The sequence below is a fragment of the Salvelinus alpinus genome, chromosome 33, assembly GCF_045679555.1.
Source record: "Salvelinus alpinus chromosome 33, SLU_Salpinus.1, whole genome shotgun sequence".
Taxonomy (NCBI): domain Eukaryota; kingdom Metazoa; phylum Chordata; class Actinopteri; order Salmoniformes; family Salmonidae; genus Salvelinus; species Salvelinus alpinus.
Genome location: NC_092118.1, coordinates 20146092 through 20173552, shown reverse-complemented (window position 1 = coordinate 20173552; position 27461 = coordinate 20146092). Strand labels below are relative to the sequence as shown.

At 44.3% G+C, this 27461-nt stretch overlaps 4 protein-coding genes across 4 annotated transcripts; 1 reads left to right on the top strand and 3 right to left on the bottom strand.

The window, feature by feature from the left end:
• Positions 1–5848: 5848 nt before the first annotated feature.
• LOC139563147 (putative sodium-coupled neutral amino acid transporter 8) lies at positions 5849–9674 on the bottom strand. The gene is made up of 10 exons (XM_071381465.1): positions 9216–9674; positions 8074–8272; positions 7742–7898; positions 7490–7594; positions 7284–7341; positions 7015–7129; positions 6684–6831; positions 6393–6595; positions 6204–6255; positions 5849–6012 (listed from the first exon to the last, which is right to left on the bottom strand). The coding sequence occupies exons 1-10, from the start codon at positions 9402–9404 to the stop codon at positions 5910–5912; spliced, it is 1329 nt and encodes a 442-aa protein (XP_071237566.1). The 5' UTR covers positions 9405–9674; the 3' UTR covers positions 5849–5909.
• A 2043-nt stretch (positions 9675–11717) lies between these two features.
• On the bottom strand, positions 11718–15925 carry LOC139563148 (cilia- and flagella-associated protein 90-like). The gene is made up of 4 exons (XM_071381466.1): positions 15814–15925; positions 15596–15712; positions 12059–12172; positions 11718–11930 (listed from the first exon to the last, which is right to left on the bottom strand). The coding sequence occupies exons 2-4, from the start codon at positions 15701–15703 to the stop codon at positions 11742–11744; spliced, it is 411 nt and encodes a 136-aa protein (XP_071237567.1). The 5' UTR covers positions 15704–15712; positions 15814–15925; the 3' UTR covers positions 11718–11741.
• A 1497-nt stretch (positions 15926–17422) lies between these two features.
• On the top strand, positions 17423–23919 carry LOC139563097 (dynein axonemal assembly factor 1-like). The gene is made up of 10 exons (XM_071381377.1): positions 17423–17691; positions 17797–17932; positions 18029–18120; positions 18319–18540; positions 18636–18802; positions 19003–19124; positions 19244–19410; positions 19601–20598; positions 20826–20891; positions 21624–23919. The coding sequence occupies exons 1-10, from the start codon at positions 17565–17567 to the stop codon at positions 21924–21926; spliced, it is 2400 nt and encodes a 799-aa protein (XP_071237478.1). The 5' UTR covers positions 17423–17564; the 3' UTR covers positions 21927–23919.
• LOC139563098 (neuritin-like protein) lies at positions 23919–26463 on the bottom strand. Its single transcript, XM_071381378.1, has 3 exons — positions 26185–26463; positions 25070–25217; positions 23919–24816 (listed from the first exon to the last, which is right to left on the bottom strand). The coding sequence occupies exons 1-3, from the start codon at positions 26369–26371 to the stop codon at positions 24507–24509; spliced, it is 645 nt and encodes a 214-aa protein (XP_071237479.1). The 5' UTR covers positions 26372–26463; the 3' UTR covers positions 23919–24506.
• Between the last annotated feature and the right edge of the window lie 998 nt (positions 26464–27461).

Here is a 27461-nt window from a genome sequence, read left to right as displayed (position 1 = left end):
GCCAAAAATCTAACCCTTTTGCTCGGATCAAGGACTTGAAGCGGCCCAGAGGGACCTCAATATATACCCTCTCGCCTAACAGCACTCTTAGCCAACACATCATCCTTCTCATTACCCTCCACACGCACATGGGTGGGAACCCAGAAAAAGCTTACCACCACTCCCATTAACAGCACCATCATCTCCAAAAACAAGTCTCCCCTATCTGACCTGCCCGTCTTCACACTACTCAACACTGCAGCCGAATCAGAGCAGATCATCACTCTGAATGTTTCATCTCCTCCACCAATTTTAAACCTATTATCAAGGGCATCAACTCGGCCGCATACACTGACATTATTTAAATGTGTATTGGCGGATCGAAACCGTGATGTGCATACACCGCCACCTACTGTACTGGAGTGTGAGCATACACCGCCACCTACTGTACTGTAGTCAAGGCCTCCCTATTCATCTATCCCTCTTATCTTGCTCTGTGTTTCCACCTATTATTCTGGAGTGTGAGTTCATTACACTTCGTAGAAAAATTGCAAAACCAACTTACCTTATACCCATTAACGCCACCCCAGTTATCACTCCTTTCAACAGCGCCCTGCTCCGGGGAGCAAAACAAGTCCCAGTACTTGTCCCTAGGTGCTTGGGAAGAAGCACCCGTTCCCTCTGGGTGGTAGAAATGTAAAAAATCATCACGAGTCCACTTCGAGTTACTTTCACCAACAACAGTCTCCGAACCTCTTCTCCACCCAACCTGACACCACATATGGATCTTCCAGAAGGCAAGGATCCATTCTCTTTAAAAATCTCAGTCTCACTGGGCCAGAATCTTTTCTGTTCAAAATTAAACAGATCTGATCCCTACACAGGCTCCAGGGGAACCTGGGAGGGCGGGCCGTCTTCCGGCGCCAGTACCCCTTCAAGTCTTCTGATGTAAACACCTGAAGTCTCAAAAACATTTCTGCTGCAGCCACAAGTTTCTTTGACTTCTTTGACACCTGAGCCATAAAGTTTATAACTGTGGAGATGAACGCCACAAAATCCACCTTATAACAAACAGGGTATCTTTTGAATGGCAGCAAACATTTACGACAAGCTGTGGTGCATCCACTACCATATCTTCACTAGCGTCAGTTGTTTTGTCAACTCTTTTAATATCCTCCGCATAGGAGATTCGATTGACCTCTAACTGTTGCCACCTCAATCTCTTTCACCCTTACAGGGCACTCCAGGAACTTGGGATCATGATCCCCACCACAATTGCAACACCGTTGTCCTTCTACACACCGTTGTTCCGTATACTCCATCCGTCTGCACAAACTTGAAACATGGCCAAATCCTTTGTAATTTTTAATGGTTTGGGGAAGAAAGCTCTTACAGCGAATCTTACATAACCAGGTTTCACATTCGTAGGTAGATGCTCTTTATTAATAAATAAAACAGGACGACAGACTTTCTTATTTTTCTCCGTTCACCCAGCGGGTAAGGCGCCGGACACCAACTACACCAGGAATTCTCTTCATGTACACTGCTCAAAAAAATAAAGGGAACACTTAAACAACACAATGTAACTCCAAGTCAATCACACTTCTGTGAAATCAAACTGTCCACTTAGGAAGCAACACTGATTGACAATAAATTTCACATGCTGTTGTGCAAATGGAATAGACAAAAGGTGGAAATGATAGGCAATTAGCAAGACACCCCCAATAAAGGAGTGATTCTGCAGGTGGTGACCACAGACCACTTCTCAGTTCCTATGCTTCCTGGCTGATGTTTTGGTCACTTTTGAATGCTGGCGGTGCTTTCACTCTAGTGGTAGCATGAGACGGAGTCTACAACCCACACAAGTGGCTCAGGTAGTGCAGCTCATCCAGGATGGCACATCAATGCGAGCTGTGGCAATAAGGTTTGCTGTGTCTGTCAGCGTAGTGTCCAGAGCATGGAGGCGCTACCAGGAGACAGGCCAGTACATCAGGAGACGTGGAGGAGGCCGTAGGAGGGCAACAACCCAGCAGCAGGACCGCTACCTCCGCCTTTGTGCAAGGAGGAGCACTGCCAGAGCCCTGCAAAATGACCTCCAGCAGGCCACAAATGTGCATGTGTCAGCATATGGTCTCACATCTTCGACACCTCAAACGGGTCTCCCATGTATGCATCCTTCACGTACACAAATATCTATCCTCCATTCCAACTTTAGATCATTTCCTTTTTTTCTTTTCTTTTTAAAATGTGTTTATCCCCCTTTCTCCCCAATTTTCGTGGTATCCAATCGCTAGTAATTACTATCTTGTCTCATCGCTACAACTCCCGTACGGGCTCGGGAGAGACGAAGGTCGAAAGCCATGCGTCCTCCGAAGCACAACCCAACCAAGCCGCACTGCTTCTTAACACAGCGCGCCTCCAACCCGGAAGCCAGCCGCACCAATGTGTCGGAGGAAACACCGTGCACCCGCCCCCCTCGGTTAAGAGGAGCGCGTTAAGAGGAGCGCTCCTCCTGGAGCGCGATGAGACAAGGATATCCCTACCGGCCAAACCCTCCCTAACCCGGACGACGCTAGGCCAATTGTGCGTCGCCCCACGGACCTCCCGGTCGCGGCCGGCTGCGACAGAGCCTGGGCGCGAACCCAGAGACTAGCAGCTAGCACTGCGATGCAATGCTCTAGACCACTGCGCCACCCGGGAGGCCCCGATCATTTCCTTTTTGTTTCATTCTTTGACACTACTGTTGTCCATTCATCTTCACCAACTTTGCTTAACGCACTGCTCGATTCAACCCCGGCATCCACTTCCACCGTCTTCCTCCTGTAACGGCTTTCGTTGGTGGAAGGAGAGGAGGACCAAAATGCAGCGTGGTACGTATCCATAATATTATTTAATCGAGAATGAATACAAAAGAACAAGAGAATAAATGAAAACCGAAACAGTACCGTATGGTACGAACACAGGAAACAATCGCCCACAAAACACAATAGAAAACAGGCTACCTAAATATGGCTCCCAATCAGAGACAACGACTGACACCTGCCTCTGATTGAGAACCATACTAGGCCATACACATAGAAATATAAATACAGAACAAAACATAGAAAAACAACATAGAATGCCCACCCCAACTCAAGCCCTGACCAAACTAAAATAAAGACATAAAAAAGGAACTAAGGTCAGAACGTGACACCTCCAAAACGTCCACTTCCAATTTTAGGGCTCTTCTTTCCCAGTCCTAGTCATCCCCCCATTATTAGGATATATCTAAGTTTAAATTTTATCACTCTTTTGCTTTTCCACCAGATCCATCTGTATTTTGTGCATTTTATAACCAATAAATCCAGTCTGTGAACCTCATCCAGACAAACACCCACACAAAACCTATAGTTTTAATCCATGTTTCCAACATAACATTTTGAAAAGATTGGATTACGACGACCTTAGGCTGCCTGGTTGGCAATGGGCAGTGCTTGACTTAGTCTGAAATAGGTGTCGGTACTATTTTTGGGTCCCGGTACTGTTTGTATTTAGGTGCTGCAACTTTAAGCCAATATTTAAGGTGTTGGAACTCAAGCTGTAGAACATTTGAGGTGCCAGTACAGTTCTTGTGAGCTGGGGCCCGAGTCAAGCACTGGCAATGGCGCCATTAGGGAAATTCCACACTAAATAGAACTGATCCAGAACCAATTAAGTGAAGTCTGACCTAAGTCCTTCTCTGACTGCACCGAACCATTGGGAAACCAGCAATCCAGAACTTCACCCCCATCCCCCAATGTCTCAGCCTGTAGAGTGGAGCTGCGGGTGATGTAATGGCCTTAATTTGACATGATAATGGTTCGTTTATTAGTCTGAGAGAACAACATAAGAACTGTGTGCATTCTACCCATACTGCCCTGAGGCGCGTACATCTGTGCTCTGTCACAATATGTTCCCAAATTACTACTGCTGTAACTGTGATAAGAGTTAGACATCTTAGAAATTACTACCTTTAGAGACACATGCCAGTAATGACAGAATGGGGTCGAAAGAGTTGGAATTATTGTACATTTAAAAAATGTTGTTCACTAACCAAAAATATATTGTTTATTTGTGACATGCTTTAGCTTGAGGAAGTCTCAGCCTTTTCTCCACACTTGAGGACGCCATTCTCCTTTTCAGACCATTTTAGAAAAGTATTTGTGCAAAATTATTTTATTGCCAAAGCAGACCTCCTAACAAGTTACAGTTGAAGTCGGAAGTTTACATACACTTAGGTTGGAGTCATTCAAACTTGTTTTTCAACCACTCCACAAATTTTTTGTTAACAAACTATAATTTTGGCAAGTCGGTTAGGATATCTACTTTGTAGTCATTTTTCCAACAATTGCTTACAGACAGATGACGGCGAACTTTACACCACTCCAGCTGACACTTGGCATTGCACATGGTGATCTTAGGCTTGTGTGTGGCTGTTCGGCCATGGAAACCCATTTCATTAAGCTCCTGACGAACAGTTATTGTGATGACTTTGCTTCCAGAGGCAGTTTGGAACTCGGTAGTGAGTATTGCAACCGAGGACAGACGATTTTTACTGTCCCATTCTGTGAGCTTGTGTGACCTACCACTTCGCAGCTAAGCCGTTGTTGCTCCTAAACATTGGTTCAGTCCGTTATATCTGGAGTATTTCTCCTGTTTTAGCTGATATCCTTTGTGAATTTAAGTATGCTCTCTCTAATTCCCTCTCTTTTTTCTCTCTCTCTCTCGGAGAACCTGAGCCCTAGGACCATGCCTCAGGACTACCTGGCCTGATGACTCCTTGCTGTCCCCAGTCCACTTGGTCGTGCTGCTGCTCCAGTTTCAACTGTTCTGCCTGCGGCTATGGAAGCCTGACCTGTTCACTGGACGTGCTACCTTGTCCCAGACCTGCTGTTTTCAACTCTCTAGAGACAGCAGGAGCGGTAGAGATACTTTGAATAATTGGCTATGAAAAGCCAACTGACATTTACTCCTGAGGTGCTGACCTGTTGCACCCTCTACAACCACTGTGATTATTATTATGTGACCCTGCTGGTCATCTACGAACATTTGAACATCTTGGCCATGTTCTGTTATAATCTCCACGCGGCACAGCCAGAAGAGGACTGGCCACCCCTCATAGCCTGGTTCCTCTCTAGGTTTCTTCCTAGGTTCCGGCCTTTCTAGGGAGGTTTTTCCTAGCCACCGTGCTTCCAGACCTGCATTGCTTGCTGTTTGGGGTTTTAGGCTGGACTTTGTGACATCAGCTGATGTAAGAAGGGCTTTATAAATACATTTGATTGATTGATTGATTGCTATAACTCCTGAGTCTGATGTTGGTTAACACTAAAACAGTCATATTCAGCATCTCCGCTGTCGGGCTCTACACTGCACCATCACTGATATACCAGTACTCACAGCTGGGATAGAGGGAAGTCAGTGGGGAGGGAGAGTGGGAGAGAAGAGATGCAGAGCAACAACAACAAAAATACGTATAGAGGGAGAGAAAATGGAAGTGTTTCCATATGTTCTGTCATTTCGAGGTGCAGTCTTTATTTACAATGTCTCATTGTGGAGGAACTCATTCAGTCTTCCTGCCTTCATCCCTATGAAACACTGCCCCCTGCTACAGCTCTGCAACATGACACACTGCACGCTGACTGGACTGTAGCTGCATATCTGTTGTGATTAGTTGTGATGGCCACAAAGGAAGAATAATTTATGAATGCACATACATGTCTATGCATACATAAATACATAGATCAATTTCCCCATGCAGTGTTGATATAGCAGCACTACATCAATATGTATGAATTCTGACTCCCATGAACCTCAACTTTAAAAACATGATGAACCTCAAACAGAACCCGGGTACAATCATAATGATGTTGTTTTATTGATAATGACACTGGCAAAGATGACAGTGATGGTTATCAGAATTTGTGGAAGATCTCCATAATGGCAATGGTAGTGCTCTGTCCAAAAATGAAGGCTCCAACAATTACAGTAATCACACCCCACACAGTGCACACCGCCCTGCAGAGAGGGAGAGAGAGAGATAGAGAGACAGAGGGACAAAAGAGAATGAAATGGGTGGAATCAGGTACATTCATGAATGTTTACAATAGTAATGCAATAGTATGCAATTTAACTCATGTTTTGTGGGCATTTTGTGATTCAATACAAAACCACCAGGGGATCTCATAACTTCAAACTACTCCACTCACCTGACTCTGGGTGACACAGGCTCTGACTGCATAGTGAATACCAGGCAAAGCCCTGCAACACGCATCTCAATGTTAGTTGACACAAGTTTTACACAAACACAGGATCAGCTCAACACAGGAACGCTTGTGAGTCACAAACAACCTCAGACACATGCCTACATATACACACACACACACTTTGTTTCATACCAGGAAAGATAAAGATGAAGAAGGCACTGATTCCTCCGATAACGCTGATGACCTCACTCATGTCAGGGACGAACATGGCGATGAGGAGGGTGACTGTGATCCAGATGACAGTCAGAATCACTCTGCATTGGTTCTCAAACGAGTGTGTGACCCCACCGTGCCGACGGCGACGAATTCGCAACATCAGGTCCAGAATGACAGACCTGTGCAATGAACATAAATTTACACACAGACTCAGTTACATGGTAACACACAGAAACAACCTCTTGTGCTGTTCAAGTGGGGCCCTACCTTCCCAACAGAAGTATAATTGGATAGATGGTGATGATTGATATTCCAAATAGCAGTCTGGCAATGATCATGACCACATCATTTCCAGGATATGACATCAGAATATCAGCCGCCACTGTGCGCCCAAACGTCAGGAAGCCAAAGATACCTAAGAACAGAGAAAGATTGAACATTGAATACTTCCTTGCATCCTAAAATCCATCCTTCTTTCCTTGAGGTATTCACTGCTCAACGCTAAAACCATCCAACTGCTTTCACCAATCCAACCACTTTTATCAGTGATTTACTTCAAGGAAGGAGGGACCATGCCATGATTGACAGGCCAGCTCACCTGTAAGTGTGTAGATGAGCAGACAGAAGAGCATAGAGATCACAGAGATGATCACCCAATGGGAGAGCTTCTTGTTCTCCATGCTACTGTAGATGGCTATACAGGCCTCATGGCACTGCAACACACAAACACACATTCATATACATACTAATAATACACAAACAGAGTATAGGTGTTGTAGCAGTGTAACACACACACAATCAAAATGCATAACCCTATAGTACAGATACTGTCTCCAGACTTCAAACAGTTAAAAGATTGTTCTGTACCTGGAAGCCAAAACAGATGGTGGGGACGACGCTGAACATTGAGGCCCATGAATCTTTTCTAGAAAACATAGAAAACAGGGAATAACAGATTATCACACACATCATATGGACAAGTATACTCATACTTGCCGAAGAAACACGTGCACACAAACATACATGCACATACATACACACACTCACACAAACCAACTCACACACTCACTGACCCTTCACTGTGCTCTGGGGTAATGACGGCTGAATGTTCGTCCATCATGTAGTATTTGACAATGACAGCCACACAGAGATATGTAGCAGCCAGAGTGCCCAGCACACTGAGTGATACAGAGAGAGTCAAATAGTCAGAGAAAGAGAGGGGAAATAGGGGGTCTGAATAGCCATGTAGTATCCCAATTTTTAACACACACAGACATGCACAACACATATTACACAGGCAAGCACCCCCGCTCCAACCGACACACCTGGTGTATTTCTGGATGCCAATCTCTTTAGGGATGGAGAGAGGGAGGATGAAGATGAGGCACATGATGAAGAGGTGGAACCGTTGGTCCGTGTACCAGTGGTACGGTATCTCGCCCTCAAAGGACCCCGTCACAGTCTCATACAGAGACACACACACTGGAACACATACAGAAAACACTCATAGATACACGTTAAAACATTTTCAGGACGTTGGTGGTTCTATCGGTATATCAGATAACCGCATCCATTTTCCATTTATAACTGTGGCTATGGGGCCATTGTGTGAACGACGTGATGCTGTGCCAATGCTGGTCTGGACGTTATCACTCACGTTTGTCTAGCTGGTCCTGCACCACCACCAGGAAGGCCACAGAGATCATGAAGAGGTTGAAGCAGAAGCAGACCTCACACAGCTGGCCGATGGCCCCCCCACACACCTCTCGCACCACGTCCTGATAGGTATTCTTTCTGCTGATGGACGAAGCATAGCCCAGGATGATCAATCCGCTGATCAGGAACACCAGTGATACCTGGGGGTCGGGGTTGAAGGAGAGTGTTTTGCAGTACAGATATCATTATGTCTGAGCACATAAATGGTTCCAGTGCTATTCTCCCTTCCTCCCTGAATTGAATCCCTAAAATTGTTTGGATAAGTGCTAGAAGTTTGACAGGGAGCTCACACTTGGCAATTTAAATGCAAACCATGTTCCCCATCAATGATACAGTGAGATGGAAACCACTAGACTAATTGTGTGTCGTAGCCCTGATGGAGTAAATCATCCACCCATCAGAGACATACAGAAAGAAGCACAAATACACACACAGGCAGGCATTCACTGTGGGTACTGCTGCTATTACAGTATACATGCATGTGTGCCTGCCTGGCTCCTGACCCATGAGCCCTTCATTAGAGTTAGCCTGTGAAAAGACGCATCTCATTCACACCAAGGAACGGAAATTCAACAAAGCAGGCCTAGGCCATGGGTGTATGCGGCCTCACACAGGCAAACACACACAGGGGCAGACTGGGACCAGAAATCAGTCCTGACATTTCTAACACACCGGCCTATTTTTTCCCTCGAGGCACCCATTATTAGCCAGTTAATGATCATTTTGTGCAACAACAAAAAAACAAGCAAAACAGGCCCACTGGGCTAGAAATGGAACAGACCATCTGGCATTTGCCCAATATGCCAGATGGCCAGTCCACCACCGTGACACAGACACAAACTAATATGAGAACATTTAAGTATTAACAGGATGAAGTAAACGAATTTTTACTTTAATGAAGGGTGCAACAAGGTGCAAGGGTGCTATGACTTCCACAGATTTCCCATAGTGCATGTTTGATTGAATTGACACCAAGTTACAGCACATTTCTTGATTGTGTGGACAAAAAAAAGGGTTTTCTGTTTTATTACTTTACTTTTTTTTTTAAACAATCCCACTATTTTGGTTCTTGATTTTGCTCACCATTTCAACGCTGATGGCTTTATTGACTCCTCCCGCCTTCTCGAAAGCCCACGGGAAGTTAAGCAGTCCCGCGCCTAGGGCAGATTTGAGCATTATGAAGATGGCACCGAACGAACCGAGCCGTGGGGGATCCGCGTGCGACGCAGATCTCGCCAACAGGCTGATACTCTCACGAGCAAGTTCTTCCATGTTTGGCCACACAGGTCACCGTCCTTGTCCGTCTTTGCAGTACAGTTTCCTGGAGTCGGGATGGCAGATGTTACCGTTGCGCTTCAAAGCCCTTCTGCCTTCAAGTGCGCCCTGAGCCTCAAATAGCTATAGAGTGTGAGGAGATTAATTTAAGTGTCGCTGAAGTTTCCAGTACCATAGAGTCCTCAGCGTTATGGCTTCAGAAAGAAAAAGTAGTCTTTCATACATTTGTGCTATATATACTGTATATATAGGCCTACCCTAGGTGGCCGCTCATTCTGTCCATGAGGCATCCACGCGCATCGCCACGATTACACAAGAGAAGCCGAGGTGGACTCAGATAAAACAGCCAACACATTTCACTCTGAGGTGACAAATATGACACCAGGCTGCGACCGTTACTGTGTGTGTGTGTGTGTAATTTTGTTTCTGACTGTGTGTGTGTGTGTGTGACTGGGACACATGTAATCCCACTGGGTACATACTTAAATTCAATGCATTTTCCATGTTTGTTAAACGTAATTTCATTGAAATGACGTGTAACCAACGTTGATTCAACCAGTGTTTGTCCAATGGGATAATATGCCCTGTTTCACCTCATACAGAACCAATCAGTCGATATAATCGAGAACAATCATCAGAAATCAAGCGATACGAATCAGACAGTAGGGCGCCGTCTGACGCACTAGTTGGTCAGAAGGTTCAAATCATCGTTTCATATCGTAATTTCCGAGTAGGGGGTAATGATCATTTTAATTGTGCTGAAACTAGAATATCTTATGATGTCCTATCCCTTCGTCAAATGTACGTACTGGGTTTTTAAACGTGTTTTTACCCCGGGATAGCCAGCTAATATGACCCATAGTAAGGAAGAACATGCATTGAGTGCAATTCGATCTACAGTACATCTACACCACGATATGATATGTTGATTTGAACCTTCTGACCAACTAGTGGGTCTGTCTGATTCATATCGCTTGATTTCTGATGATAGTTGTCGATTATATCGACAGATTGTATTTGCATCTGGTGACTGTTTAGTGATTATCAGCTCTTTGTCCAGTTATATGAAGAACAGTGGCTGGCAGCCGCTAGTATAGGAACAGAGGAGCGCGGTGCATGTGCGTAAAATTGATACGAGCGACATTCGTCTAGAATTCGAGTTAACTCAGACGACACAGAGGCCCACTGAGAGTAAAATATGCTCAAAGGAATTCGGCACGAGAGTGACTCGTGCCAAAAGCAAACAGTATCACCTGAGCAAATAGGATAACGTGACGCGTGCTGACAGCGAACCTGACAACTGCATGGTTTAATGTGGCTTATTTATGAGGATCTAGTCTCCCGTGGCCATCCTTGCAAAATGAAATTAATTGTATGATCAGCAGGTAAACGTTTGTGATTTACAAGTACAAATGGTCATTTTGACAGATGGAAAACCCTCCTTGTTTGTAATGTGAACTTTAGGATCATGAGCAGGTCAGGGGTCAGATGGTCATCTCTCAGGTGCACCTGACAAATAGCATGCATCAGAGGTCTGTCAAACAATAGAGAATACATTCTCTCAGGTTCTTCCTCTTTCATTGTGTGTGGTATGCAATGCATCTGAGAGAACAAGATGCAGGTGCTGTCTGGAGCTTCAACATTCACATCCTTCAGATCAGGGAGATCATGTGGAGAGTCATGTGACCTTTAGTCAGGGGTTAAGGCTTTAGTGCTCTAAATTAAGGTTAGAATCAAGAGAAAAATTATATGAGTCTGGGGCAGTCTGTGCTTTTGGATAAGACTGATGGAAAGGGACAATATTTTTGCTGATAATGTAAATGAGTACATTAGCACTTTAAAAAAAACACATTACACTATTTACATGTAATCAGTTACTCTCCAACCCTGCTCTATGATCACCTCAGCTGTCTGAGATTTTGGCTGGCCAGATACTGACCACTCTCTCTAGCTTCTCTCTTTTTTGTAGTTGCTCTCTCTCGCAATGCTACCGTACCTGTAAACTTCCAGTCATTGTGCTAACACTAGTTAGTATTGACTCACGAAACTACCGCTACTTCATACTGCATGCAGACATACAAATGGTATCTATGAGTTCATCTGACTCTGGGTAAGTAGAACAAGGGCTTAAATGTTGTTATCTCGTAGTATCAGTACTTTATTCTGCTGCTGTGCTTGTTCCCCCTCTGGCTGACCTCTCACCCTCTTGTTGCTAGCTCTCTAGCTGATCTCTGTCCAGATCCTGTCTTTCTGGGTGCAAATGTATATGAGTGTGTGTGTGTGTGTTTGGCATATATATCCTACAGTGCATAAAGTTTCACTTTGCATCTTTTATTAAGGTTTGCATTTTTCATTCAACTCTCCCATTTCTGTATCCAGTGGGATACAGGTCCCTCGGGATCGGAAGAACCCCTTGTTCACCATCTGCACGCGTGCATTCTTCTTGTAGGGAGCCTCCAGGGGCTTGTCTACATGCCAGCCATACATAGACGATGAGAGGACAGGCACCCGTCTACCCCTTTCCTGGTGCAACAGGACAAAATGCAAAATGACATCAATAATGGGCAGTAAGAGTTCTAAGTGGACTGGCAAAAATGAAGGGACATCTTCAGAAAGATTATGGCCCAGAGAAGAACTTTGTAAATACTTACCTCCTTATTAATGTTCAGTGTAAGGTTCACAGCCTTGTCATCACGTGACACTTTGGGTTCATACCCCTCCCTGAGATGGAACACTGCATCATAAACCCTTCCTTGCTCCTCACGCTGTGTATACAAAAACAACTGTGATTAACAATTGGCTAATGCCATCATTGGAGGTAGTAGCGTCCCTGGAAGCATATTTTAGAGGAGGTAGTGCCATATAGCTTAACTACAGGAGTACTGGTTTACAACAAGCCCTGCCCCGGATGTAATCTGCCTAAATGACTACCGCCACGTAGCACTTACGTCAGTAGCCATGAACTGCTTTGAAAGGCTGTGTAACGATTCTCGTGGGCTGAAGGAAGAGTGGACCAAGGTGCAGCGTTTAAAGTGTTCATGATTTAATAATAAAAAAACAAATCGAACAAAAACAACTAACAGGAGAACGAAAGCGAAACAGTTCTGTCTGGTGCAGACACAAAAACAGAAAACAACTACCCACAAAACCCATGTGGACAAGAGCTACCAAAGTATTGTTCTCAATAAGAGACAACGATAGACAGCTGCCTCTGATTGAGAACCACACCCGGCCAAACAACAAAGAAATACAAAACATAGAACACAAAACATAGAATGCCCACCCCAACTCACGCCCTGACCAAACCAAAATAGAGACATAAAAAGGATCTCTAAGGTCAGGGCGTGACAGGCTGGTCATGGCTCACATCAACACCATCATCCCGAAAACCCTAGACCCACTCCAATTCGCATACCTCCCCAACAGATCCACAGATGAGGCAATCTCAATCGCACTTTACACTGCCCTTCCCCACCTGGACACTTCCCTTTCCCACCAGCTCAGTGTTCAACACCATAGTGCCCACAAAACTCATCACTAAGCTAAGGACCCTTAGACTAAACACCTCCCACTGCAACTGGATCCTGGACTTCCGAACAGGCCACCACCAGGTGATAAGGGTAGGCAACAACACATCTGCCACGCTGGTCCTGAACACCAGGGCCCCTCAGGGGTGCGTGCTTAGTCCCCTCTTGTACTCCCTGTTCACCCACGACTGCGTGGCCAAGCACGACTCCAACACCATGATTAAGTTTGCCGACGACACAACGATGGTAGGCCTGATCACCGACAACAATGAGACAGCCTACAGGGAGGAGGTCAGAGACCTGGCAGTGTGGTGCCACGACAACAACCTCCCTCAATGTGAGCAAGACAAAGGAGATGATCGTGGACTACAGGAAAAGGAGGGCCGAACAGGCCCCCATTAACATTGACAGGGCTGTAGTGGAGTGGGTCGAGAGTTTTAAGTTCCTTGGTCTCCACATCACCAACAAACTATCATGGTCCAAACACATCAAGAGGGCACGACAACAACTTTTCCCCTCAGGAGACTGAAAAGGTCCCCAGATCCTCAAAAAGTTCTACAGCTGCACTATCGAGAGCATCCTGACCGGTTGCATCACAGCCTGGTTTGGCAACTACTCGGCATCCGACCATAAGGCGCTACAGAGGGTAGTGTGTACGGCCCAATACATCACTGCGTCCAAGCTTCCTGCCATCCAGGACCTACACTACTGTTCAAAAGTTTGGAGTCACTTAGAAATGTCCTTGTTTTTGAAAGAAAAGCAAATTTTTTGTCCATTAAAATCAGAAATACAGTGTAAACATTGTTAATGTTGTAAATGACTATTGTAGCTGGAAACAGCTGATTTTTAATGGAATAACTGCGTAGGCGTACAGAGGCCCATTATCAGCAACCATCACTCCTGTGTTCCAATGGCACATTGTGTTAGCTAATCCAAGTTTATAATTTTAAAAGGCAAATTGATCACTAGAAACCCCTTTTGCAATTATGTTAGCACAGCTGAAACTGTTGTGCTGATTAAAGAAGCAATAAAACTGGCCCTCTCTAGACTAGTTGAGTATCTGGAGCATTAGCATTTGTGGGTTCGATTACATGCTCAAAATGGCCAGAAACAAAGAACTTTCTTCTGAAACTCGTCAGTTTATTCTTGTTCTTAGAAATGAAGGCAATTCCATGCGAGGAATTGCCAAGAAACTGAAGATCTCGTACAACACTGTGTACTACTCCCTTCACAGAACAGCGCAAACTGGCCCTAACCAGAATATAAAGAGGAGTGGGAGGCCCCGGTGCACAACTTAGCAAGAGGACAAGTACATTAGAGTGTCTAGTTTGAGAAACTCAACTGGCAGCTTCATTAAATAGTACCCGCAAAACACCAGTCTCAACGTCAGAAAAGAAGAGGCGACTCCGGTGTCTGTGTTCTTTTGCCCATCTTAATCTTTTCTTTTTATTGGCCAGTCTGAGATATGGCTTTTTCTTTGCAACTCTGCCTAGAAGGCCAGCATACTGGAGACTTGTGAGGCGTCTGTTTCTCAAACTAGACACTCTAATGTACTTGTCCTCTTGATTGCAAAAAGGTTTTCTAATGACCAATTGGCCTTTTAAAATGATAACCTTGGATTAGCTAACACAACATGTCATTGGAACACAGGAGTGATGGTTGCTGATATTGGGCCTCTGTAAGCCTAAGTAGATATTACATTAAAAATATGCCGTTTCCAGCTACAATAGTCATTTACAACATTAACAATGTCTACACTGTATTTCTGATCAATTTTATGTTATTTTAATGGACAAAAATTGTGCTTTTCTTTAAAAAACAAGGAAATGTCTAAGTGACCCCAAACTTTTGAACGGTAGTGTATATACTAGGTGGTGTCAGAGGAAGGCCCAAAAAATTGTCAAAGACTCCAATCACCCAAGTCATAGACTGTTCTTTCTGCTACTGCACGGCAAGCAGTACCGGAGCGCCAAGTGTAGGTCCAAAAGGCTCCTTAACAGGTCCTACCCCGAGCGCTATAAGACTGCTGAACAATTATTTAAATGGCCACCAGGACAATTTACATTGACCCCCCCTCCCACTCGCTGTTTATTATATATGCATAGTCACTTTACCCCTACCTACATGTACAATTTACCTCGACTAACCTGTACCCCCACACATTGACTCGTATATAGCCTACTTATTGTTATGTAATTTTATTGTGTGCGTTTAAAAAAAACTTAATTTGGTAAATATTTTCTTAACTCTATTTATTGAACTGCATTGTTGGTTAAGGGCGTATAAGTAAGCATTTCACGGTAAGGTCTAAACCTGTTCTATTCGGTGCATGTGACAAATACAATTTTATTTTATTTGCTGTAGCCTACCCCCTCAGTTGCTACATGGCAGCAGTGAGTTCATCCAGTCTCATAGACCTTTGTTAGAAATGTGCTCCCTTTTACATTGCGTTTTATATTTGGCCATGTCTTTAGAGGGGCAATAGATCAGCATCTGTTCATTTTGCCTACAGCCTTTGACCTTTTTGGCACAGAGGTAAGGCTAAGGCACTGACTTTCCCATGTTTACTGCAACTTATATCAGATGAGAATAATACACTATGGTGCAATTATGTAGGCTTAGGCGGATATTTTATGTTTCATAGCAATGCATTTGATTTACCTCTGGTAACATGCGCTGGAAATAAGAGGAACGGGACACTGCGTCAAGCTCCCTTTGAGTGAAGCTTCGCGACCGCATGCTCGTGTTATCCCCTTCTGTCTTGCTCATGTCACTGCACTAGCGTGGAACAACGGGTTGCAACAGTAAGCCTTGATTTAGGTGTCTTCAAAGAAAGCTACGCTTTTCAAATATACCCCTCAATTTAAAGGTTCACGTACCTCTCACTATGTAGCCTATGACGTCAGTTGTAAAAAAAAATGTTTAGTTGATTCTGTCACAAACGTTGTGTGTTCAAGCATAAAAAAACATTTCCTGCTGACTGTATTTTAGCCTACAATAAATGTAGTTTAGACGGTATACTGATTCTCTACACTATACAGGGCATTGCTTGTTTTGTCACATAAACTGAAATTAAGCAAACTATTAGAATGTTAGCAACCAGCAAATAGCGGAGAGATTTCTGCATATTGAACCTTTAAAGCGGCAATCAGCAGTTCAAACAATAACAAACCCCCATCCCACCCGTTTCAGTAAAAAGCGGAGGGAAAGGGCTGAAGAAATGTAACCAATGTCACATTCTTAGACAGAGCTATGGAATCAAGGACTGAGCATCAATGATGTCAACATTATAGTTCTAACCATGTGTATAGGCTATATGGTGTTTATTTACATGTACTTTGTTTCCAAACATTGGATTGAAACGCTTGTATTTTGGGTTCTGATGGGGTATGACAGTTGAACTAAACTCATGCAGCATTTATAAGTTATCTTCTTCAAGAATCAATGGGTACATTTCCTTTATTCAGATGAATGAAGCAATTTCAGATTGCCCCTTTAAGGTGTTAGCTTGCTTTGTTTTGGGTAGCCTAATCATCGTTGTAGACTTGTATAAGCCTACTGTAAGAGTTAGTTCATATAAATGCATATAATTACATAACTAGAAATAAAACTAGATGTATAGGATCTCTGCCTTTTTGTGGTCGACAATAGATTTACAATTCAGAATAGGATACATTGATTACATACACGTTTTATTTTGGAATCGCTGTATCCTGTGTAAATATTCATATTTTTAGCTCGGGGAAAACATTTATTGACTGTCAGTCCTTTTGACCAATGAAAATGTTTAAGTGTAAAGACGGCTTGGCTACATTAGTTTATATCGGAGCCATCGAGGCGGTTCGATTAATCCTGCCCGGGCGCTCGTGTCGGCGTGTTTTGCGTCGGCTGAAAGTTGATTGTATTCGATTTGGAACCGGGCCACCTCCTGGGCGTGAGCCAGGCGAACTCGGCTCAAAGTCCATGGCGAGGTCGGCTCAAAACAAAAGTGACTTAATTAAGCACGTGTAGTAATTACTAGGATTCTGTGTTTTCCCATGCTAAAGGGATTGTTTTAGATAAAAACGGTTTATCTGCCTTCCCAATGAAAAATAGTTAGAAAATTAGAACAATTAATTTTATGGAAAAGCGATGTATGTTTCTGTACGATGCACCATGCTGCCTTGTTGACAAAATGACCGAGCGGCGCAGATTACTGTTCGATTTGGGAAGGGCGCTCCTCCCTCCCCGATATCACCCGATGACGTAACGTGCCATACCCGGTGCCCCGCGGTTTAGCATAATCGAATCCGCACATTATTACTAATGAATGTCTTTGTTTTTTATAATGTATTTTCTTTTATTGATGTAATTCAAGGCTAATCTGTAAAATAGAACTTGGTCTCAGTATGACTCCCTGATAAATAAAGTTTAAATTAAATATGACTCTGGTTTGCGCAACCAATCATGAGAGGATAGCGGTCGTCGTTTGGTGTTCCCCGTTGCTATGGAAACACAGAAAAGCTTTACCGGAAAATAGCTGATAGGGAGTTTATGACAAGTTATTACAACTGGCTAATACTTTAACACAAACTGTTAACTAAACAAGTAAATAGTATATAGAAGTAGTAATCACTTAAAACAATCGACGATGCATCCTAAACCCCTCGAATCCGGTGAGGTGGAAGAAGAGAGTGGCGAGGAATCCAGTACGACCCTGCAAGCTGGAGATGCAGAAATATTGCTGGACGCGATGTCAACAACTTCCAGTAAACTAGGTTAGACAGTTCACTATAATTTAGCATAATATCAGCACATGGCAACATGTTAAATAATCGCATGTGTCTAGCCATGTCTGAAGTTATCCTCCTCTCTCACTTCAGAGGAGGCCCCCACGGCGAACTGCAGCTCCCTGCCAAACGATATCGAAGGAGACCTTTGTGTGTCCTCACATACAGAAGTCGACAAACTCATACAAGCCCAACAACAAGAGAAAAAGGAAAAGGACTCGGGTCCAAGGTCATCTTAAAAGCTAGGAATTGGCTGTCAGTAGTCTTCTAGCATTATTGTTCGTTCTGTCTAGCATTCTAACCAGTGACGCTTTATGTTCCTCAGAATGACAAAGACATTTCTGAAGGACCACTGCAAGCAAAATAAACTCTACATGACACCTCGATTGAATGACACACTGTATTTGCACTTCAAAGGTATGTGTGGAATTGTTGTTGTTGTTTATGGACGATTTACATATATTGTTACATGAATCATTTCTAGAAATTTAAATCATAAGCTTTGTGTGGTCTATATAGAATTGTAGGTGGAATATAACTACGCTGTTAGTGTTCTTGTAGTATTCTAATGTAGTTATTTGTTTTATGTTTTGCTTTATGTTTGCCACCTCTTAGGCTTCTCCACTATAGAGAATCTGGAGGAGTACACAGGGCTGAAGTGTCTCTGGCTGGAGTGCAACGGGCTTCTGCGCATCCAGAACCTGCAGGCCCAAACAGACCTACGCTGCCTCTTCCTCCACCAGAACCTCATACACAATCTGGAGAATTTAGAACCACTTAGCAAGCTCTGCACCCTCAATGTCTGCAACAACTACATACACACCATCGAAAACATTGGTGAGTCTGTCCTCACTCTACATACCACACCTATCTGGCTATCTCAGTGTGTGTATATGTGACTCCATCTATCTGATTTGTTAGTATTTTCCCAGCCTGCCTCCCTGATCTGGGCACCCTGCAGATAGCCCATAATAAGCTGCAGACAGTGGGAGACGTGGAGCATCTGAGTCAGTGCCTCTCCCTCAGTGTACTGGACATGTCCCACAACCTGCTGGATGACCCAGACATCCTCACTGTGCTGGAGAGAATGCCGGAACTGGTGAGAAGACATGCTCACAACAGGCTCACACAGATTAACAGTACTGTATGCTAATAGAGATCATATCATCTTTATTCATTAGTATGCCCATGCGCATGACACACTGACTATAAAATGCAAATACTCTTGCTTCATGCTGATAATATACCCAAGCCTGTGTATGTGTGTGTGTGATTACACCCTTGTTGTTCCCTCCTCAGCGCGTGCTGAACCTGATGGGAAATGAAGTGATAAAGAAAATCCCATACTACAGGAAGACTATGATCATACGTCTAAAACAGCTCACGTACCTGGATGACCGACCTGTGTTCCCAAAGGACAGGTGCATTACCAGTTTGTCTCTGTTTGCCTGTGCATGTCAAACTTATGGTTGAGTCATTGTGTGGTCTGTGATGTTGGTCCTTGGTTGCTGTATGATTGTCATGTGGTTGTGGTATGAAGGGCGTGTGCAGAGGCGTGGGGGACAGCGGGTCCAGAGGGGGAGAGCAGGGAGAGGGAATCATGGCAAACACGAGAGAGAAGGAAGATCCAGGACAGTCTGGACGCCATGGCAACCATCAGAGACCAAGCCAGGGAGAGACTGCGAGTCAGAGAGCTGCAAGAGAGAGGTACGCACACACACGCTCATATCCACACGCGCACACACACACACACACACACACACACACACACACACACACACACACACACACACACACACACACACACACACACACACACACACACACACATACTTGAAACCTCCTACACACACACAACGTAGAGAAGGTTCGATAAGGGTGTGTTGACCTTTTCTAGGGGAGTATGAGACCACTACAACTCCAGAACTTGAGAGCCCCAGTGAAAAGAACCAGAGCCAGAATCAGAGCCCGGGCTGGGAGGAGAGGATCCAGGCATTTGTGGAGGACAGTCTGGAGGCCCATGAAGAGTTCCTACAGACACAGAGAGAACAGCCAGAAAAGGAGGAGCTAGGGAATGAACAGCCACTGAAGAAGCAGCTAGACAGAGAACAACCAGAAAGAGAGGATCCGGAGAGAGATCAGCTAGAGAGAAAGCACCAAGAGGGAGATCAGCTAGAGAGAGAGCACCAAGAGGGAGATCAGCTAGAGAGAGAGGACCAAGAGGGAGATCAGCTAGAGAGGAAGCACCAAGAGGGAGATCAGCTAGAGAGAGAGCACCAAGAGGGAGATCAGCTAGAGAGAGAGGACCAAGAGGGAGATCAGCTAGAGAGGAAGTACCAAGAGGGAGATCAGCTAGAGAGAGAGCACCAAGAGGGAGATCAGCTAGAGAGAGAGGACCAAGAGGGAGATCAGCTAGAGAGGAAGCACCAAGAGGGAGATCAGCTAGAGAGAGAGCACCAAGAGGGAGATCAGCTAGAGAGAGAGGACCAAGAGGGAGATCAGCTAGAGAGGAAGTACCAAGAGGGAGATCAGCTAGAGAGAGAGCACCAAGAGGGAGATATGCTAGAGAGAGAGGACCAAGAGGGAGATCAGCTAGAGAGAGAGCACCAAGAGGGAGATCAGCTAGAGAGAGAGGACCAAGAGGGAGAGCAAGCAGCAGAAGAAAGCTTAAAGGAAGAACTGTTAGAGTTAAACCAGTCAAAGAGAGAACAACTACAAAGAAGGCAGGCAAAGAGAGAGAAGTTAGAGAGAGAGCAGTCAGTATGTGGCCAGCCAGAGTCTCAGACAGCTGGGGTGATTGTAGAGCACGGTCCTGGACCAATGGTGACTGAGCTAGAGGAGACAGAGGACCTGGAGACCATCCACCTGGAGCCACGCCCACCACTTCGTATTGATGTGAGTCATACTGACCACCACAGCCAAGCATTACCAGTCACTATCACTATAATAGAGTGATTAATACACTGTAATAACGTTTTATAGTTGTTATCTAGTCCCTCTCCATCAGCATCTTATCCAAAAGCACAGACTGCCCCAGACTCATATCATTTAGCTCTTGACTCTAACCTTCATTTAGAGCACTAAAGCCTTGTCCCCTGACTAATGGTCACCTGACTCCACAGGATCTCCCTGACCTGGAGGATATGGATGTTGAAGATCCAGACAGCACCTGCATCTTCTTCTCTCAGGTACATTACATACCACACACTAGGCTGTAACTTTTATTACCCAAAAGAAAGAATAGAGGGCCTCCCGGGTGGCGCAGTGGTCTAAGGCACTGCATCGCAGTGCTAGCTGTGCCACCAGAGCCTAGGTTCGAGCCCAGGCTCTGTCGCAGCCAGCCGCGACCAGGAGGTCCATGGGGCGACGCACAATTGTCCTAGCATTGTCCGGGTTAGGGAGGGTTTGGCCGGTAGGGATATCCTTGTCTAATCGCGCACTAGCGACTCCTGTGGCGGGCCGGGCGCAGTGCACGCTGACCAGGTCGCTAGGTGCACGGTGTTTCCTCCGACACATTGGTGCGGCTGGCTTCCGGGTTGGATGCGCGCTGTGTTAAGAAGCAGTGCGGCTTGGTTGGGTTGTGTTTCGGAGGACGCATGGCTCTCGACCTTCGTCTCTCCCGAGCTCGTACGGGAGTTGTAGCGATGAGACAAGATAGTAACTACTAACAATTGGATACCACAAAATTGGGGACAAAAAGGGGGTAAAATTCAACAAAAAAACTAAACAAAAAAAGAAAGAATAGAATACCTTTAGCATTTATTGTACAATAGTCAGCAGGCATATTCCAAATACACACAATTAGTCTCTAAATTACTCACATTTATTTTATTTTATTAGGTCAACACAGCATTTAAGTCAGCAGTGTATTTAATTTGGGTCAGCTGTGTTGTGTCTGAATTGACCACCTGTGTTTCCAGCAAGTATTCCGGCCAAAGATAGAGGTAATTTCAGGAGACAACAACGATGTAGATCCAATCATACATCAGAGTGGGACAGTATGGACCACAGAGACCACACCTACCTCAGATCCATACTCATCTTCACTGTTCAGGGTCTGTGACAACACGTCAAACAAATCGCCCACCAATCACCTAGTAGCATTGGACCCAGAGGCGGGGGATGCCCCAGAGCTGGTGATATCAGAACCTCAGGAAGAACCCAGACAGAGGCAGAGCCCTGAAGCCAGCAAACCAGGTTGTCTCATTGAGGAGCTGGATTAACTCTGCAGAAGGCTGTGATAGCATTAACAACACTAGGTTTAGGTGTTCAATCTGGGAAAGCCTTGTTTTGCTGAAGACAGGTACAATGTAAGCACAGAGAGCTGCTATGGAGCTATTTTGCAGCCATGGGTTTACACCCAACACATTTTCCGCACTAAACAATTATTATTTTTTTTGTTAGTTATTCGTAGCTGTTCTGTTACTGGTAATACTTTATATTCTGTATTCTCAGGCTCAGTGTTCTAAATTAAATGTTCATGAACCGCATTCAAGTCCATTCCAAGATAATCCCAGGCAGATTATAGCCAGGGCTCATAAAATAAAACGTTATAGTACAGTATGGGGAATTTGTCTCATTGCTTGTTACGCAAATACTTAAAATATACCACTAGGTGGTACTTAAGTACCAAATGTGCACCTCATATGTGCAATATACTGGCCCATTCTTACAGAAAATAAAACATAAAAAACAAAAACAAGTTTAGAAAATAGAATAATGATGATGATGATCATGCAGAAATGTGAACCTAAAGAACAGTTATTTTGTCAAAGTCTTTGCGTGTTTTAGTAGTGGTATTATTACAGACCTGCTAATGCAAAAACACATAGAATCTCTTCTTTATCATTTCATCTACCCTGGACTGAGGGTGAGATTTCAGGGCCCAGTGCTCAGGTCAAATACTGGTCACAGGGAGACTAGAGAATAGATTTTAGTAGATTGGGTCTTTTAAATAAAGGTACCAAAAAGAGGATTAACAAAAAATATATCCACCTGTCTCCTCATCTCTCTTGTCATATCCACACGCATGCACAAATGGGATTGTCTACTGTTCTTTAAATATTTGTTTCTGTTCATGACCATGTTCACATCATAATTCACCATCTCTTCATGTTTCCTCCTCCCTCTACCTCCCTCCCTCCCCTACTCTGACACATGGCTAGGATGTGCAGTGTGTCCTGGGCTGTCAGGGTGCATCGAGGGATGCTGGGCAGGAACAAAGACAGATTAAATTGATCTGCTCATGACCTTCTGTTATGAAAGGATTTCAGAGCAAAGATTACAAACACACACACATACAGGATACACACACATTGCACGTTACATGCTACACCATACATATTCTTGTTAATATATTTTATTACAAATGAATGCATGAATTATTATTCAATCTAACTGTCTGGGTTAATCAGATGTGTGTCTGATTTCACATCTTACAATTGAATTAAACAAAGCATGCACCCCTTAAAGCAACTGCTCTGAGCAACCTCACATGAAACTATGAAAACAAACATGTATCTAAGTGAAGTGCAGCTTCTGATATCATTTTTACATTATGATGAATCATTACATAATAAGTCCACAGGCACAATGTGTGTGGTGGCTATTCCATGCCCAGTGCCCACACAGGCAATGCAAGAATCAATGATTGGGGAATATAGGGATCTAGTCAGCTGGTGGCTGAGTAAAATACATTTTACAGGTGAACTCTTTTATAGCTCATATAAAAACATGAAAGTGGCTGGCCCGCCCCTAAAGTGACTTATCAACTGTATGCAAGGATTCCTCTGTGTTGTCTAAGGAATTCAGAATTATCTGTGTTGATCTCACCAACCCCCATTGTCACACCTCTGGGTAGCAGAGGTTCTGTTGTCTTTACAGGTCTGTAGGTCTGATATCTGATTGGAAGTTAATTCTACAGTAATGCTATTGATCAACAACTCAGATTCTGAATCCAAACAACTGAAACGTTATAAAAGGTCTTAGATTCATTCTTTCTATTTTTTGTTCCTGAACTGCTGTGGTGAGATACTCCGTCTTTCTTTCTTACTTTCTCCCTCTCCCATGAGCTATGTGCCATGGCTCAAGCTATGGTTTCTTTGTCTCTCTCTCTGACCATGCCTAGAATGCTTGCTAATGCTTTGTAACTTAAGCTTTATGTCTTGTATGTGAATCCATTCATTTCATAAAGTTATTAAATAATACTTGCTTTGATATTCACTTCTCGTGACAATTCCTTGATATTAGTCAGCATAATACTTGATTGCACATGGTTTAACTATATTCTTTTGCATATTGTTATTTATCTTATGAAGTCAGATAATTCAGTTAATGGGCTTATTGCTTAGTCTTATTTACAAGTTGCATGTGAGGTATATATAACATATGCATACATACATGTATCAAATATTGCCCCACTACACATGTCACATATAAAAACAGAGTTCACACAACCTGTAGATTGTAGAGCAACTCTGTATCAGTAATGTCAGTATCAGTAATGTCAGTACTTCCCTCTTATAAATGATAGGTGGTATACAGACAATTGCACAGAGAGGTTGACATAGAAACTTTATTTGACATAATATGCATAATAATGATGTCCATAACGCTTGGGAGTGTTTTCTTGCGTTTCTGTGTGTGTGTGTGTGGATGCGTGTTGGAGGAGGTATGCATTTTGGAGTGCGCTTGCGTGTGTTGGAGTGAGGGGTTTTTACAAGTGTGTGTTGGTTAATTTGATGCTCAGTCCATTTAAACACAAGGCTCACAGAGAACCTATAGCAGTCTGAGGGAGGCCAGGGCTACATCCTGAGCAGGAGCAGTAGAGAGATGCATGCTGAGAGCAGAAGCGTGGTGTAGGCGGGTCCAAGGTGATGCGTGTACCCTTTTAGAGTTTCTTGATTGGTCTGGTCTGACGTTGGTGGCCTCTGGGAGGGTGGCACGGGCACTGTATTGGGTGCCAGTGTGGTGCGGCTGGCACACATGTCATAGAGGTTTCCAGAAAACTGTGTCTTCCTGGACTCTTGCCTCAGAGACTCCCACACAGCCGCTGCGTCTCCAGGACAACCGGCAAGTGCCGCATTCGCACACACATGGAACGCATCCCATGATCTGTAAGGGGGCAATGAACTCTAAACTCTAAGGAATTCTGAAGGTTGTGAATGAGGGACGTGTAAGGGAGTGAGACGTGTGTGTGTTTACAGGTATTGGAGCACATGTTGGGCTACAGTCTGATTCTGTATGAGTGACTTGGTCTGAAAATGTGATTTAGTCAGATGAACATTTACAACAGTTATTTGTGTGAGGAGATGGGAGAATATGCGAGGAGAAAAAGAGAGCTGGAGTGATTCAGAGAGAGACTCACCTGCAGACTGTGTCAATGTCCTGTTTGCTCTGCTCTTTCTGTGTGTCACCCAGACTGTCCCCCAGAGTGAGGAGACACTGAGCAAAGCTCTTGTAGATGACGCCACAGGAGCTAGGGAGCGCAACAGCCCAACACACAGGGGCTAGACCTGAGGGAGAGTATCAATGTGAATTACAGTAGATAGATAAGCTCCTTTGTCCACTGCTGTTAATAGATTACTTTTCATTTGTTTATTTACGTCTGGGGTTTTAGCATCGGAGTAAGGTCATTCATCAGCCTGCATTATATATTACAGTTATACTGTATGTTACAGTTACATCACGTGTGTGTGTGTCTGTGTCTTTGTGTGTGTATGTGTGTGTGTGTGTGTGTGTGTGTGTGTAAACCACATGTACACACACATTGGCAAACATACAAACAAACAACCACATAATCACACACAAACACACACACATTAGCCCTGAGAGAGGGTGGAGAAGGAACATGAAGATGAGCATCACCACAGGGAGAAGGTTGGGGTGAATGCAACACACTCTACAAATGAATCTCTTGCTCTGCATGATGTCTCTCTCTCTCTCAACATAACATTCTTATGGCCTTTAGTAACTCCGTAAACTACAGGAGGTACCGCCCCCATCCTCAGGACTCAGTGGGATAGTATTCTACAGCTGTCCCACAACTCCCTGAGAGACGACAGTGGGAGGCACACACACACATAAACACACACATACTGCGCTGTTCGGAACAAGCTGGAACAGCATGTATTTCATTTGGATAAGTACTTCGTAAAACCTCTCTCCTTCATTTCCGAATGGATTCAGAAATAAATACTTTTTCACCCATACCATTGCTCTCTTCTCCTGACCAACTTACCATCACCCCATACCAAACCAACACTCCTGCCCTGCTACTTATTCCATCGTTTAAAATATTCTAATAAACAAAAACAATTGAACAGAAAAAATACAGGAAACTAGTAAGAGCAGAGTGAGATAAAGGCTGCCTTTGAAGTGTCACACTGCACTCACCACACTAAAGTAACATCACTACAACACACACAGACAGAGACACACAGACATACAATACATAAATAGATAAGAGAAAGGCATCCTTACAGAGGTAAAGAGCAACAGGCAGGAGGAAAGTCACGGTGCAGGCATGGGACCTCATACTCAACTGGCCCAACTGAGTCCAGTGGAGCCCCAGCACACAATTAATGGGCTCTGATCTGATGACGTTCACAGCAGTGTTATAATCCCGGACAGAATGTTGGTGTCTTCTCAGAGTGAGGTGTCCAGTCATTCATTTGTTGGATCATCAGAGCTCAAGAGTAGAGCAGAGCATACAGGCAGATCGTAGTGAGTGTTCACTGGATTAACAGAGCAAAGGGCCGACGTGCTGCATCCAGGGGATGTGTGTGTAGGGGAGGGGTGGAGGGCAAGCTGTGGAAAGCTTGGGGGCAACGGACCAGGGACGTCACATCATAGCACACTGGATTAGAGCATTCTCATTTCCGATCTCAGTATTAAGGGCATTTAGTGGAGGTAAAAAAAAACACATAGCACAAATAGTTAGAAGAGCACAAATAGATAGAAGAGGGAGCAGAGCTCCTGAGAAATATGGGCTTCATATAGTTTGCAAAACAGTTTCTTACAAAAGAGGGGAAATACTCCTAACACAGACCTGTAGATTCCAGATGTTTGGAGTTACTATTTCTTAATTAACAGAATTTATTCTGGGTTTATTGAGAATTACTCAGTAAATCTGTCCTGTATATTTTGACAGTTTCTGCCTGTGTGGGGCTATGTCTTGTTTTCTAGGGCGGTGAGGTGGGCTGTGCTGGGTTAAATAATCCAATGTTTGGGAAGAAGCGGGCAGATGGCACGCTTCTGAGGATTAGAGAATCCGGCCCACCTGGGAGAGACAAGCTCGGAATCACAGGATCCTGTGGGAAACTCAGCCCCCAGAGGACAGGGAGGGGGGGACAGGGTTCAGGCAACATTAGTTACCCACACACAGATCATATGTGGAGTTTCCATCTGCCCCACGTCCAATGCCAGCCCTTCCTGGTTGAGCCTTTGCATTATATTTTACAGACAGTTTAAACAACCCTCTTCCCACCGTATGCCCCCTGCTCCACCCCTCCATGCCCCCCAGATGGCTGGCGCTGAGTGCATTAATAGATAAGTCCTGTTTCACATCTGTAGACAGTCACACATGGGAGGAACGATATCTCAACAGTAATCTGCGGTTTAATACAACCATTAACTTCTGAATAATCTGACTGCCTGTCTGCCTCTGGATATACCTGCTATGCCCCTCTGGTGTGTGTGTGTGTGTGTGTGTGTGTGTGTGTGTGTGTGTGTGTGTGTGTGTGTGTGTGTGTGTGTGT

Excerpts from the sequence above, each read along its gene's own strand:
- LOC139563147 (XM_071381465.1), bottom strand. The coding sequence starts at position 9,404 with ATGGAAGAACTTGCTCGTGAGAGTATCAGCCTGTTGGCGAGATCTGCG. Across the intron at positions 7,595-7,741 it reads GGCATCCAGAAATACACCAG|TGTGCTGGGCACTCTGGCTG; the intron begins GTGTGTCGGTTG and ends TGTATCACTCAG. Across the intron at positions 6,013-6,203 it reads CCTGTGTCACCCAGAGTCAG|GGCGGTGTGCACTGTGTGGG; the intron begins GTGAGTGGAGTA and ends CCCTCTCTGCAG.
- LOC139563148 (XM_071381466.1), bottom strand. The coding sequence starts at position 15,703 with ATGAGCAAGACAGAAGGGGATAACACGAGCATGCGGTCGCGAAGCTTC. Across the intron at positions 12,173-15,595 it reads TCCAGCGCATGTTACCAGAG|CGTGAGGAGCAAGGAAGGGT; the intron begins GTAAATCAAATG and ends TTGTATACACAG. Across the intron at positions 11,931-12,058 it reads CACTGAACATTAATAAGGAG|GAAAGGGGTAGACGGGTGCC; the intron begins GTAAGTATTTAC and ends CTGTTGCACCAG.
- LOC139563097 (XM_071381377.1), top strand. The coding sequence starts at position 17,565 with ATGCATCCTAAACCCCTCGAATCCGGTGAGGTGGAAGAAGAGAGTGGC. Across the intron at positions 17,692-17,796 it reads AACAACTTCCAGTAAACTAG|AGGAGGCCCCCACGGCGAAC; the intron begins GTTAGACAGTTC and ends CTCTCACTTCAG. Across the intron at positions 19,411-19,600 it reads CAGAGAGCTGCAAGAGAGAG|GGGAGTATGAGACCACTACA; the intron begins GTACGCACACAC and ends GACCTTTTCTAG.
- LOC139563098 (XM_071381378.1), bottom strand. The coding sequence starts at position 26,371 with ATGACTGGACACCTCACTCTGAGAAGACACCAACATTCTGTCCGGGAT. Across the intron at positions 25,218-26,184 it reads GCCTGTTGCTCTTTACCTCT|GTCTAGCCCCTGTGTGTTGG; the intron begins GTAAGGATGCCT and ends ACTCTCCCTCAG. Across the intron at positions 24,817-25,069 it reads GACATTGACACAGTCTGCAG|ATCATGGGATGCGTTCCATG; the intron begins GTGAGTCTCTCT and ends GCCCCCTTACAG.